The sequence below is a fragment of the Rattus norvegicus genome, chromosome 18 (genome assembly GCF_021556685.1).
Source record: "Rattus norvegicus strain SHRSP/BbbUtx chromosome 18, alternate assembly SHRSP_T2T, whole genome shotgun sequence".
NCBI lineage: Eukaryota > Metazoa > Chordata > Mammalia > Rodentia > Muridae > Rattus > Rattus norvegicus.
In genome coordinates, this window is record NC_141551.1 from 6437211 (window position 1) to 6451789 (window position 14579).

At 49.4% G+C, this 14579-nt stretch overlaps 1 protein-coding gene across 4 annotated transcripts in view; it reads right to left on the minus strand.

The window, feature by feature from the left end:
- Positions 1-14579, minus strand: part of Kctd1 (potassium channel tetramerization domain containing 1) — a 194153-nt gene that overhangs the window by 86312 nt on the left and 93262 nt on the right. Inside the window, 1 exon segment of one of the 4 annotated variants that reach the window (NM_001100516.1) lies at positions 7384-9180. The exons of 2 other annotated variants lie outside the window; for them this stretch is intronic. In NM_001100516.1, coding sequence (NP_001093986.1) covers positions 7384-9180 — 1797 coding nt within the window. 4 annotated transcript variants of the gene reach the window in all.

Below are 14579 nucleotides of genomic sequence, written 5' to 3' on the forward strand. Positions count from 1 at the left end.
AATCTGTCAGCCCCTTCCTGTGGCACATTCTTGCCCCCTCCTCTCAGACCCAATCAAAACAAGTCTTCCAGGGTTCACTGTCAGCCATGGGAAGGCAGCAATGTTAGGTGGGGGGAGTGCCCTGCGAAGGGGTTTTTCCAACAGGATGGTCTCTGCTTCCTATTCCAGGGGAGGGGGAGGGGCCGGGCAGGAGGAATGAAGCCACTCTTCTAGCCTGTACCCCCTTTTCTCTTTCAAGATCACTGCAGTGCTCTCAGTTCTTGGGGTGTCTCTAGAGTGTTCACCATTGGAGACTGACACTGTCCTCCCTCTGCCAATGCCTGGGGTGCGGGGGGTGGGGTGGGGTGGGGTGGATGGATGGCCAGGGGAGGGCACGGGAGGGGGGGAGGGGGGATTAAAAACCAACTAATATCACTACCTGGCAAATGGCAGGAGCTTAAATTACCAACCTCAGAATGTAGAGGGTCTCCAGGAAAGATTTCCTGGGACTAACTCTGTGGAAAGCCCTGGGCAAGCACAGAAGAGCCTATAAGCAAGCAGCTCGTGGGGTTCATAAAGGCTCCCATTCTCTGGTTTCTCAGTGCTGTACAACAGCTCCTACTTCTATAACTAAAGAAAAAAAAAAGACTTATCTAAGACATGAGCAAAATTTAAGCCATGATGTAAGAAGAACTGTTACCAAATTCACTGTTAAATACAAATGAGTATCTCTTGGATTGAAAAGGCAGCTTGACAAAGTGTGGATCAGAGGGACCAGAATTACTGAAGACTTTAAAAGACTCTCATGGAGTCTGGCCTCCTATGGCTCTCTGTAGCAAGATCCTTGCTCAGTCTACAGTCACCGGGCATGAGTAGCTCCTGCCTGTATTCAGGCTCAGTCACAGGCTTGGCTGTATTGAGGCATCTCACAGGGCATTCATTACCGTTCATTTTATTTACAGACCACACAGAAACCATTCCATCCGATGCAGCCTGTCCTCTCTGGAAGGTGGGAAAGAGGAAGCTAAGAGAGAGCTATAAGCACGAAAAACCAAAAGATGTTCCAGAGGTCAGGCTGGAAGAGTCTGTCTGTTCCCACTGTGATTGTGACTACACAGAGAGCTGCCTTGACTCCCCACCTCCTGCAACTCCATACAGAGGGGAGGGTCTAGACCCTGTTCTCTTTGTAGCACACAGCAAGACACTCAATTAGGGCTGAACTGAATTCAGCATCATGGAACATAAAAGTGTTACATAAAACTGGGCCACCTCAGGCTGCAGGGATGGCTCGCTGAAGTGTCTGCCATGAGCGAGAGGCTCTGAGCACAGAGCCATGGAAAAGCCAGGCCAGGGACAGGTGTGTCTACAACATCAGCACAAGAGGATCTCTGCTGTCACTGGCCGGCCAGCTAGACAAATCAGTGACTCCAGCTTCAGTGAGAGACCCGACTTCAAAATTAAGGCGGAAAGCAAAAAAAGAAGACAAAGTCAACCTTTGTCCTAGACACACAAACACACTCATATACTCACATGCACATATACACACACATACATATACACATATATACATATATACACATACACTCACACATTCACACACATAAATGTACATATATACATGCATGCACAGACACTGACACACAGACACACACATTCACACACACACACACACGCATTGACATATACACGTGCAGACACACCCTGACACATACACACAAACACTGACAGAAACTGACACACATAATTACACACACCCTCACACACACACACACACACACACACACACACACACTGTCTCTGTCTCTGTCTCTGTCTCTCTCTCTCTCTCTCTCGCACGCACGCACGCACGCACGCACGCACGCACGCACGCACATATGGTGGTGGGCCCCTTCTAAGTTTCAAGTTCTAAAATTGCGTTTTTGGGGGGTTTTTTTGTTTGTTTTTCACTTTAATTTATTAAGATCAATATTCCTACATTCCTTCTGAAATAGTAAAGTCAATTACACCATCCCTTACATAGAACGTACTCTCAAGGAGTCTTTTAACCATTACCTATCCAGTGAACCATGAATGGAGAGAGGTCACACAGCTTCCAGCTACAGGTCTGGCTCAGAGCCAGAATGCTAGTTTACGTGCTTGCTCCTAGAACCTGTGGGGCGGACAGTTACCCAGCCACTTCAACACTGGTGCTTTTGAAAAGGCACCAAAAAGATAGCCCAAGAACTTCCGAGCTGGAGTGGGCTTTCTCACTGGCCAAGGCTGCCTCAAGAACCCCAAGTCATCTCCAGTCTAAGTGGGAGTTCCGAAAAGGAGTTTCTCAGGCCAGAGGCATAGCTCAGGAGGGTGCAAGTGCATGGAGCCTTGGATTCCATCCCTAGCACCGCGTAAACCTGCTGTAGTGGTGTAATTCCAACTCGGGAGGATCAGCAGTTCAAGAATACTCTTTATGTAACACAGCGAGACCCTACTTCACCAAAGTAATGAGAACCACCACCACCACCACCACCACCACCACCACCACCACCACCACCACCACCAACAATAATAATGTATCCCTTAGTACTGATAGTAACAACAACAACAACAACAATAATAATGTATCCCTTAGTACTGATAGTAACATGTAAGACTCCATAAAGGAAAATACAAACCCAGATCACTTTCCTCCGACAGCAGCCTCAAAACATTGAGAGTATCAGTCAGGTACAATGGCTAATACCTGTAGCCATAACACCCAGGAGATAGAAAAAAAGAGGCTTAGGAGTAGAGGGCTAGCCTGAGCTACATCAGGCCCTTATAGCTCCCCCCTCCCCCCTCCAGAAAACAGCTTTTAACTTTCTTATTTTGATCTGATTTTAACATGAAATGAGGCTGAAATCTTGCCAGCGAGATTACTTGCCAAGTAGAAAATTGATCAATTTATTAATTCCTGGCACAAGGCTGAGTTAGTCAGCGTGCGGCTACTACTTCCTGAGTGCGAATGATAAACTGAAAACATACGCACAAGACGTGGAGACGTTTCCCTAAAAGAGCAAACATCTTCCTGTCGGAAGAGGAATGTAGCCAAAACCAAAACTAAGAAAACAGGAAAGCACCCATCTTTAACAAGGAAGATAGGCTTCACGTTCCCAAGTAACCATCTCAGAGTCCTGTTTCTTCTGATGCCCCTAACACCGCACACATTCTCCCACCTGATCTTCCGCAGAGACCATAATCCGACCTCAGAGATGATTTCAGTACTGCATTTAAAGCTCACTTCCTTCCAACAAACACGTATGGAGCACACGGCAGCTTCTTCCGCCCCATGGCATGTGGACGTGAACCTGGCCTCCAGGGCCGGGCACTGTAGGGCACACCTATAATCACAGCACTAGGAGGCAAAGGCTGCAGGACCTGCAGTTCTAGGCCAGTTTGGGCTACACGGCACAACATCCTCTAACACCACTGCAACCCCCTAAAAGCAACAGGGATGTTCACGTCTAGCTTCTTCCAGAAGGTAAATTAAAGAGCTGCGTGCTGTCACAGCTGCTCCTGGTGGAGCTCGTGTCTAGGTGGCTGTTCCTGAGTCTAGCTTGTATACTGTAAGGACCAACCTCAAGAACAACAGTGAGGCAGGTCTCACAGAAAGAGGGCACTTACTCCACCTGAACCATTATGCTGCTAGACTTCCTACTTTCCAGAATTCCTTAAAAGTATCTCCAGAATGAATCATGGCTAGGGCCAATAAGTGTAACCAGACATCTTGGTCACAAGTCTGCAAGTGCTCCTGAAGTTGATAGGGTGTAGGAGGGAGGTGTTGCCTCTAACTTTGTGTACACATAGTCTAAGCTAAATCACTGGGCTACATCTTCAGCCTCAAGTATGCTTTACAGTGAACTAACTTACTCATTTTTATTCCTCACCGAGGGGGATAAATCATCTGTAAAAACATTAACAAAAAAGTAGGGCAACTAGAATGTAAATTTATGAATACCTTTGAGTGACAAAGAATTTGATTACAGGGCTGAGATACAGTTGAGCATACTGGAGACTATTTTCAATCCCAAGACAGCAAACTACAAACTTCTACCATCTACCTAGGTGGGTGAAATGCTGTATTTTCGTGCAAAGAGAATAGTTATAAAAATGTAGGTAGGATATAGTACTAGGCCTATTTTTCCCTATTTAATATTTTTTAAACTTTACTTTTGAGGTAGGGTTGCACTCTAGAGTCCAGGCTAGCCTCAAATACAAAACCTTCTGGCCTCAACCTTTCCACAATGGGCTCACAATGTGTCCCACCATACTTGATGGTGTCCGACTTTTAAAATAGAGCATATAGCATGTTAAGTCTTTAACATATGCAAAGTACTGGGTTCAGCCCCCAGAACTGAAGTAAACTCATAAACAAACAACAAGATACAATGGAATATGCAATTGCTACCAGAACTTTGATCTTCCTGACAATTCTGTAGGGGAGAAAGGAACATAAAGCACTTCTGACTGCTAACATCACTGAAGATAATTAGAGTTGGTCAGTTAGAACTACCATCACCCCTCCCAAAGGCAGATGCACTGGAGGAAAACTCCTAAATTCCATACTCCTATTTATTCTTGAGTGTATTCATTTCTACCATTCCCATAGGTAGACACTTGTTAACACCCTCAGGAATTTAAAAAGAGAAGAACAGAAAGAGATTATTTATCCTTTACCCATAGTTCTCCTTTCCGTCGTGGTCAACTATGGTCTAAAATATTAAATGGAAAATTCCAGAAATAAACAAGTCATAAGCATTAGATAAGTTTCCTTGTAGGACATTGCACTCGTTCTATTTTTATCAAAGGATGCTATTGCCCATCTCTTATTGTGCCTGATATATAAGTCAAACTTAATGACAGGTGCGTATGTTGGGAGGAGGGAACAGGAGATATCCGCGGTTCAATGCTATGTGTGAGGGATGGTCTTGGGCATGTGTCTCTCGAGCATAAGAAGGGACTATACTGTGAGTTTAGTCTCCGTTAGCAACTCTTCATCTCCTGGGGAACTCACGATGTTAGAGGAGACATCAGCACCAGTGCCTGACCTTAGGAAGTCTGTACCAGCATGGCCACCAGTGGCAATATTAAGGTTAAGGTGCCATGTTTATAATTAAGAAAAATATGGCTGGAGCTCATAGTCCACCAGGCCTCTCCAGAGGACTGAGAAGAGTGAGGAGAACAGATACTTTACATCTCAACTGACCACTAACCTCACCAGTCATTAATCTACAAAGATAGGGATTTTAATACACGCCAAAGGTAAAAGTTCAGTACCATCCTTCTCCCTAAAGCCAACATCCGGTTCATGCTGATTCCTCTCCAGTGAGTGCTGATGAAGCCAGCAGTTTAAAGTTCTCTTACTGCTAGTTTCTTTAAAAAGAAATGCTTCCTACTCGATTCTAACTGAAAATGTGACCATTAAATACACGCAAATAGGGCTGGGATGGAGTTCAACAATACAACACCTGTCTGATGTTCACAGAGCCCTGGACATGATCTGTAGAGACCCCCCCCTCCCCAAAGTGCAAACAGAACCCCTGTTCTTCGGAGTTTTTTTTTTTTTTTTTTTTTTTTTTGGAGCTGGGGACCGAACCCAGGGCCTTGCGCTTCCTAGGTAAGCGCTCTACCACTGAGCTAAATCCCCAGCCCCCCGGAGTTTTAACTAAAAGAGCTTTACAGCTAAAACCTTGTTGGACAACCACAGTTAATAATCATTTATGCAAAATACACTTAGGTCTACATTTAACTTGGGAGTTGCCTGACAAGGACTTGAGAATAATAAGTGTCAGCATGAAGTTGTATAGCCTGATTTAGCCCACAAGAATAAGTGAAACCCAGGGAAGGAGGGCACTCTTGGAAAACAAAAGCCAGAAGAGGAGGAGGAGGAAGAAGAGGAGGAGGAGGAAGAGGAGGAGGAGGAGGAGGAGGAGGAGGAGGAGGAAGAGATGGAAGAGGAGGAGGAGGAGGAGGGAGGAGAAATTATATATTCCTCCTCCGGCTTTATAATCAGGTCCCACTCTAACTCAGGGCACTTTGAGGGTATTTATTAGAAGAATGTGAACATTTCTGTTTTGCTTTCCAAAAAAAAGCAAACCCCCAACTTGCTTCTCTACCCTTAAAACACTTTTAAACTACCCCTGATAGAATGAACCACACAGAGGGCAGCACAGGACACAGGGACACAGCCCACAGGCCGTGGCTTAGAGGCCAGTGCTGCTTAGACTGTCATTTCCAGCCTTCCTGGCAGCCTTGAGGCATGCCCATTAGCTGGTAAGCGGTCAGAACTGGAATTTCCACTTTGGAGAAAAAGCACAGAGGTAGTGATGAGTTCCAGACTTGGGACAGAACTTCTATTTCTACTGATAGTAGGGGAGGTCAAGGTAGTAATACACTCCCCGAGGCGCCTGCCACCAGAATGGGGGCACAAGAGACCTCCTCTGGCTCCCTCTGGAGAAGCATCCAGGACAGCAGGATAACCTTGACAGTGCTGATGAACAGGTTCCTTGGGGACAGGAACAAGGGAAAGTTTCTAACACTCAGGCCCAGTCTCTGTGTAGTCAGTACTGTCACCGATTGAGTGACAATATCTAAGCCAGGACCGGTGAGCTGACTGCCCACATTTTACTCGTCTGGCTCTAGACCTACTTTGGGGGTAATGCCTCCCTCCTCTTCCTTGTTTGGGCCCAAGATAGCAAGTTTCAACCGGACTAGAGCCCAGGGACACTCCTGTGTATCCTGTCCCTAGCTCAGACATCACTTTCCAATCTGAATAATGTTAACACTAATAGGAATGATACCCCAAAGGTCGAATTACGACGGGGCTGCATGTTAGAATAAATTGGTACTCTACAGCAGGCCGCTGCAGTCTCCGCCCCTTTTCTTAAAAAAAAAAAAAGAAGCAATCTACAGGAAGTGGCACTGGCATGTTTTCTTTTTTTAATAATTCAGAAGCGTTTTTCGTATCTTCAGAAGTTATGGCGAGTATGTAATGGAGCATTTGAAAAGTAACTTCATTCTAGTGTTTTAGGTAACTACCTCTATTCAGCGCCCTGGCAGTCCTTGCCTTATAAAACTCAGGCATCCAGGGAGACATTCCAAGAGCGAGCTTAAACCTTTTGTTCTGAGAACTTCGAGGTTTCTAGCTTTACTTGGCTGCAGCGACTTGGAAGCTAGGGATCCTTGGCATCTTTTAAAGGTTAGGTGTAAAGTCCCTGTCCCCCAAAGCATGAAGAGGAAACGTATTTCTAGGGACAGTATCAAATCACCGTGCAGTGTAACAACTACTTTTAAAAAATCCTACCCCCAATCCTGATCTACAGGAGCGCAAAAGTTAGTCTCGAACTGGTACCAGACAAATATTTCATGCATAGACGTCGTTTTGGTTACCTGGGTGGGGGAAACAATAGCAGGTGAAACTATGGTGGGAGAATTGGTGCTTCGGTGCCCATTGACTTCTGGAAGAAGAGGCAGGGGGTCGTGTTTCACGGAAACCACTACCACCGCATCCACAGGTTCCGAGGAGGGACGGATACAAAGTCTTTTGGGGGAAGAAGGGCCGCAGATTTCCCCGGACCCGAACACTGACTCGTACAGCGCGCGCTTGGGCGCAGCCTCGGACTTCACGTCGGGCCCGACCTGGCTGTCTTTGGGGAGGATATAAGTGCTACCCAGCGAGGACGGCTGGGGGCGGTGGTGGTGGGAAGGATGGGTGGGGGCATGGTGGGAGTGGTGACGAGCTGACCCGTTCAGAGAGTCGGTGTAGCAGCCCTGCGGGGCTGGGGAGCCTAGCTTGGTCCCGATGCCCGCGATGCTGTTGAGCGTGGCGATGGACACCGCGCCGATGCAGTGGTTAGTGTAGGTCTTGGACAGCTTGGCTGCCTTGGAGAGCATCTGCATCCTGGTGCCCAGCAAGTTCTTGCCTATGGCTTTGTTCTCGTACCATGTCACATCGCCCTCGCTGCAGTGGTCCCGGGGCCGCTGGAAGAACGCCTTACAGAGGGGATTGCGCTTAGACAGGTACTTGACAAAGCTGGCGTAGGGACAGAACTCAGTGCCTGTCTCGTACATGCGAGGCAAGTTCTCTTCGTCGCTGCTCTCCGCTCGCTTCTTACTCCAGGACGAGGAACGCGACTTGTGGTAAGGCCCGAGCGACTTGAAGTAGACGAACTTGCGACCGTCCTCGTCCATGGCCAGCCCGAAGGAGTCCTCCTCCAGCTCGCGCTGGTTCTCGCGGCCTCGCGTGCAAAAGTACATGCACGTCTCGAACCAGACCTTGTTGAGCAGTCCAAAGGGCGTGTTGGTGCTGAAGACGCTGGAGGTGTAGAGCTTGCGCAGGTCGGCGCGCGTGATGGCTTGCTTCTGCACCACGGGCCCCGCGCCCTGCTCCTCGAGCTTGCGGATGACTGCGGCCAGCGTCAGGTTGGCGCTGCGCAGCTCGGGGTCCTTGGTGAGGTCGAGCGTGCGACAGTAAGGGGGCTCGTTGAGGTAGCGGTTGAGGGAGCTGCGGATGCTGATGAGCGAGGACTTGCTGTAGAGCTGGCCGCTCTTAGAACGGGCCTCGGCATAGAAGGAGCGCAGCACGCGGCACAGCGCCCCCTTGTCCATGGTCTCGAAGTCTGGGCTCTGAGCCTTTTCGCTCAGGTACTCCCGGAAGATGCGCACGGCGTAGCGGGTGGCCAGCCGGGTGTTCTCGCTCAGCCGGGCCCGCTCGGGGCGCTGCAGCACGTCGGGGTCCAGCTCCGCGCTGTCCCCGGGCGGCCCCGCGCGGGCCCGGGGCGCCAGCAGTCGTGGCGGCGCCTCGGGCTCCAGCGCGGCGCTCTGGTCCATATGGATCATATGGACCGGCTCGGGCTCCAGCTCCTCCCCGGCCGAGTCCTCTGGCTCCAGGGGCTCTTCCCAGTCCATCCCCATCTCCTCCTCTTCCTCCTCCTCCTCGTCCTCCTCCAGCCCCCCACCTCCGTCCTCCTCCTCGTCCCCCGTTATCTGCACCTCCTGGATCTCGTCCTCCTCCTCCTCTTCCTCCTCCTCCTCGCCCGCGCTGCAGTAATGCGGGCGGCCGTAGCGGCGACCGCGGCCCCCGGCCCCGCGCTCGCCCTCGCCCCGCTCCCCATTGTTCTCGGCCCCAGCGGCGGCGCTGCCGCCCGCGCTGGTGTTACAGTCCCCGCTGCCAGGCATTCTCGCCATATTGCCGTCTCCCTGCCAGTCCTCGGGCAGGGCGCATGCGCTATATTGGACCGCAGCGCTGAGAGCTTTTGTGTTTAATGACCTTCAGCTACCGGGAGGCAAAGCCGGGCTCTTAAAGGAGCCGCGCTCCAATTGTCATTCCGGAGCGCCTCACGGGAGGGGCGAGGGGATGCCAGGGAGGGGAAGCGGGGGATAATTGTGGCCAGGAGCCGGTAAAAGAGGGAGGCCAGCCGGACCTTCTTCCTTCTTTAGCCCGATCCCCACTTCTAGGAAAACTTTGGGGAAAAAGTAGGGAGGGGAGGGAGAGCTGTCGGTGGGGGGCGAAACACTCCCAACTTACCCTCTGGCGGAGCGGGCCCGCGGGCCCGGGCGGGCGCGAGGGAGGGTCGGCGGGAGGGCGGGGCGGTGTCGCTTCACTAGGTAATGCCGGAGGAGCAGTGCCCCTTCCACCGCCCCCTCATTGCCCCCCGAAGCCGGGGGATCCGGGAGGCTGCTGCAGTGAGCCAGCCGCGGGTGCTGCTGCGAGGAGCCGGTGTCCGGGACCGCCCGGAGCAGGCAGGTTAATGAGCTGGGTGGAGGAGGCTCGGGGAGGCCCTGCACCCTCTGTGCGCCCGCGGCCAGGGCGCAGCGGGCGAGGCTTGGGAGCGGGATGGGGCTGGCGGCAGCAGCGGCTCCCCCACCTACTTGCTGGCGGCGAGGAGCGGGGGCCTGGGGCCAGCAGCGCGGCTCTCAGCTCCCATCCCGACTCTTGCTAAGGAGCAAAACACGCCCCACGTCAGCCTCATCTGTTTAGACTTTTCCAACTGCCACTTTTAAGCTGTCATTAAAGACCTGGGGCGCTCCCCAAAGGTCTGGGGCAAGCCCGCGCCGGTCTAGCCAGCCCCGCGAAAGTGCAAGAAAGAAAGACTGGGAGGGGTTGGTGGGAGGGGAGATGTGGGAAGAGCAGTTTTCCGGGACCCCAGGGACCCACTTGCCACCCACTTGGACCGCTCCTCCCTGCCCTAGAGCAAAATAACACAACACTCCGGGGCGAGGAGTGTCCAGGTTGGCGCTAAAGCAGTGCGGATCCCTAAAGGATAAGCGAGAGCGGGCGGGTGGAAAAAGTGAACTTGGGTTTGGATCGCCCCCGCTCTCGCCACAATTCTAGCAATTAGGATCTCTAGCGCGCTCTCGTTTTGCCAACTGCCTTGCTTTCGCCCTCCGGGCTGTGCTGCCTCCGGCGCGTGGGGGCGAGCACCTCGGAAACTGGAAAGACTGCCAGAGAGCTCGCCGGGTCCCGCTTTCCCATAGGAGGTACTGTCCCACTTCCAGCCAACTTCCGCCCCTGGCGCGCCCAGGCTCTGGGCACGTCCTCGCGTCATCACCAGCCCCACTCCCGGCCCTGGGGGTAGCGCCCTAGCGCGACACCAAGACTTTACTATTCTATTTGTTGGTGGCAGTAACCGGGGCGGTCATCCTAACTTTCTCCAGCGAGTGTCCACTGGCTTGCCAGCCAGGCCTGAGACCCAAGGCCATTAAGAACCGATGAAGCCAGATCGCAGCAGTGCGTCCAAGTGCCGGGCCATGCCTCCCGGGAGGCAACCTCGCTAGGTCCCCGCGTGCGTCATTGGAATTTGCCTCTATGTCTCAATTCAGCTGTGGGGAGTCCTGCCTCAACTATTTGTTCCCTCCTTCCCTGTCGCCTGTCCTTCTCCCCGTCCCCTCCCAGGGCGTTTATCATTTTGTGCCACAATAGAAACCATCCATCAAATTGTAATTTACAAGGAATGTTAAATAAGAAAAAAGAAAGGCTAAGTCTGGGCCAAGTGGCCGGCTAAGTGGCTTTTCTGTGGCCATCTTTCGTCGCTCTCCAAGAGCTTCCTCAGCCCTGGACACCACAGCGTCAGGAAGACATGCCAGGTGTAAAACAAGTTGTAACAAGTCCCAGTCTCACAGGTTCCCTCCAGCTCCTTTGGGAAACTACACACACACACACACACACACACACACACACACACACACACACACACGCCCACATGCGCCCTCTTATTACAACTGTCCGAGCAGACGAGGATCTTGGAGGTTTATACTTCTGGAGAATTCTTCCCTAGGTGCTACTAGGGAGACTGTCAGATTTGTCAAAGCATTTTGTTCTCCGTCTCAGCCCTGGATATATGTAAAGAAATATTCTAGATTCTCGGAGCTTGGAGCAGTGGGCAGCTAAGTGGACACACATGGCTCAAAGCTCAGCCCACAGTGCCACTTCCGGAGTGCCTGAATTTCGTCCCGTGATGGTGCCAGATTTTGGAGAATCGCTGCAGTGCTGAGAACTCTGTTGGGCTCTGGCAAGTCACTTAACTACCAGTAACCTTGACTTCTAGAAGCGCTATGAACCCGGGGTGTGCCCTGGCTCCAAGCTGTGTCCCGGACTTCGACTAGAGGGTCAAGTTCCACGCTTGGGTCCAGGAGAGAGTCGCTCTCCAGTTCTCCCCACTTTTGCAGCATAGCGAGTACAACACTCCCCCAACTCGCTCCCACGCAGACACCGGCTCCCCTCCCCTCTAGGGGAGCTGCTTCCAATTGCTTGCAGTTTGCCGGAGGCAGTGTGCTGGGTTGGACGCTCCGGGAAACAAAGCAACCAAAAACAGCTTCCAGTTGACGTCAACGTATTTCCAGAAAAGAAAATAGTTTTGTGTTCCCAGGACAAAATACCCCCCAGGGCAAGTCCCTACTGGCAAAAGCCAGGCGATTGGGGTGGGGGATAGCAGAGGTGGGGAGGGGGAAATGCCACCCAGGCTTGAATCGCTTTTTAACGGACTTGGAGAAACAGCAGTTTCAGGAGCTGCCTTGACAATTTTCCGAATAACCGGCTGGACCCGAATTTAAACTAGGGACGAAAGAAACACCTTGAAAAGTATGCTTTGACCTGATGTTTCCAGAATTGTTGTTCTTGCACCAGCTTCTGACCAGCTACCAAAAATGTATACTTAAAAGACTACTTCATCATACATTGAAAAAGACTTCTTCAGGTTACTAACCAACTGAGCAGAACCGCCAGAAACAAAACAAAGCAAACACAACGAGAAATATTAAATATGCATCCTTTCCCCACTGCTCCCACTAAATGAGAGAAAGAAACAGGGAAAGGTTGCTTAATTTTTAAAAAACCAATAGCATAAAATTACAGTTGAACTCAGAAAAGAGTTCAGTTCTACGATCATTAAATCATCTCTTAAAAACACCCCATGGTTCAATATACTCAGTTTGAAATCGAAAAAAAAATGATTGCTAAAAATGCTCTTTTATTTGTTGATGCAATATTACTTGTCAGTCTATCTGGTTTCTAAGTCCCCCACTTGACTTCACATCCTGAAATTTACTCAGCTCCCCACTCACAACTGTGCAAGAGCTGTGGCTTCTTTATTACAAAAACAAACCAGCTCAATGTGGAACTTTTGCTGTAACCATCGGACTGTCAGAGTTTTCATCACAAGCCATGCGAGCCACCTGGAGAGGTTTGCAACTTCCACAAGATGCTCTGTCAACATCATTAGAAAGTACCACCTAGGTCTCTGTGTTTCCCCATCTCAGAAAGTAGAGACTACCGTTGTTTGAGGAGGAAATCCTACACACCCACATCCCTGCTTTATATGCCCTGAATTCCTATTCAGATTGTCACAGTTTTGTTGCCAATATCAATTAGGATACCCTTTAAAGAAAACCACTAGGCAACCTCTTTGAAAGCCATCAAAACCTTCAGACAACACTACCAGTTTTCTGGGGCTCATCTGTTAAGAACTTTGTACAGGACTGCCTTGCTTTCTCTACCAACCCAATACACTTAAATGTCTCAGAAGGCTGCCCAGGGCGGGTCCAGCTTTCTAAACATTTATTATCAATAAATGAACAAACAAGCAAACAGGGCTTGTAATTAGTTAAATCCCAAACTTATCAGGAATTTATAACTTGAAAAAAAACCTAAAAGAACATGAACGATATTCTGCCATTCATAAGCCAGACAAAATACTGATTAGACAACACCGGTCCCTGGAAGTTAAAGAGAGCTCTCGACTGTTTGGGATGGATGTGACTATCGTCATTTTTTTTTCTCTAGTGGAACACTTTGTAGACAGTTATTGCTGCAATAGAGGAAGGGACCACTTCCTCCCCACCCACTGGGGTTAATGAGTTACTGTGAACACCCTAAAGGCAGACCTAGGGGATGGTGGTGTCTGTGTACTACTATGAGAGGTGAGTTGGAGAGGATTTGCATTGGTAAGCCCACAGGATTTTGTAGGCTCTTGGGCAGAGGCCAGAAAAAGCATTTAGTTAATCACTTTAAAGAAACAAATCAAAAAAGGGAAAACCATGCTCTCTCCTGGTTTGATTACTTAAAGATTCATAAAGTGCTTTTGAGGCTAAATATGAATTCAAATCGAAGCTATTTTGAGGTCTTTTTTTTCCTTCCAATTTCACTATTTATTTTGTTGTGTTCAATACAGGATCATCTCGAGTAACGTTTTCTGAACTCAAATGAAATTTGAACTCTTAAAGTGGAAGAGAAAAAAACTCTGAAAGGATGTCCATGACTGTAACCCCATTGATTTCCCCCAAATATTTTAGCAAGGTGGCTGGCATGTAGAAAATATTCAATGAATGCACAAATACTTGTGTGTAGCTGACTGTATCTGTATGCTGTGGAACAGGGCTGCTTAGGGCTTCCCTTCCGAACCCTGGTTGTCTGGGTTATATCAAGTGACTCTGTATAAAAGTCTCAATCTTTTCTTTATTCTATGTTCTGGGACATTGTTTATTTTGAAATTAAATAAGTTGCTATTTTTAAGCATTTAACATGGTATCCGAAACATTAGAAAACATTTAACCATTGGATCTGATTTTTGTTTTTTGTTTGACTTGATTGTGATTTTTAGAGACAAACACTTCATGATGTAGCTCAGGTTGGTCCCAAACTCAAGATCTCCCTGCCTCAGCCTCCTCTCAAGTGCTGGAGTGACAGATGTACTGAACCACACTCGGCTGGACCATTAGCTCTTAGCTGTTAAAACTCCAATATTTCCCATATTTTGAGAAAACCAAGGTCAATGTGTTTAAAAGGTTATGCTGTAGGCTGTGGTATGCAGTTAGTGAAAGAACACTAGTGTAGCAGGCAATTGGCCCTCAATCTGGCTTCCAGCATTGAACAAACACTTAAAATAAGTGTTAACAAGTTAAAACACATGGCCCAGGTCTTCCACACCTCTCCACGATAGGTAAGCTGGCTCCATAGCCCATAGCCCATGAGCAAACTTCTTTACCATAGACAGTCACTAAGAAATCAAAGAATTAACACAGACATAGACATAGGCACACACACACACACACACACACACACACACACACACACCCCACTCTCACTCTTA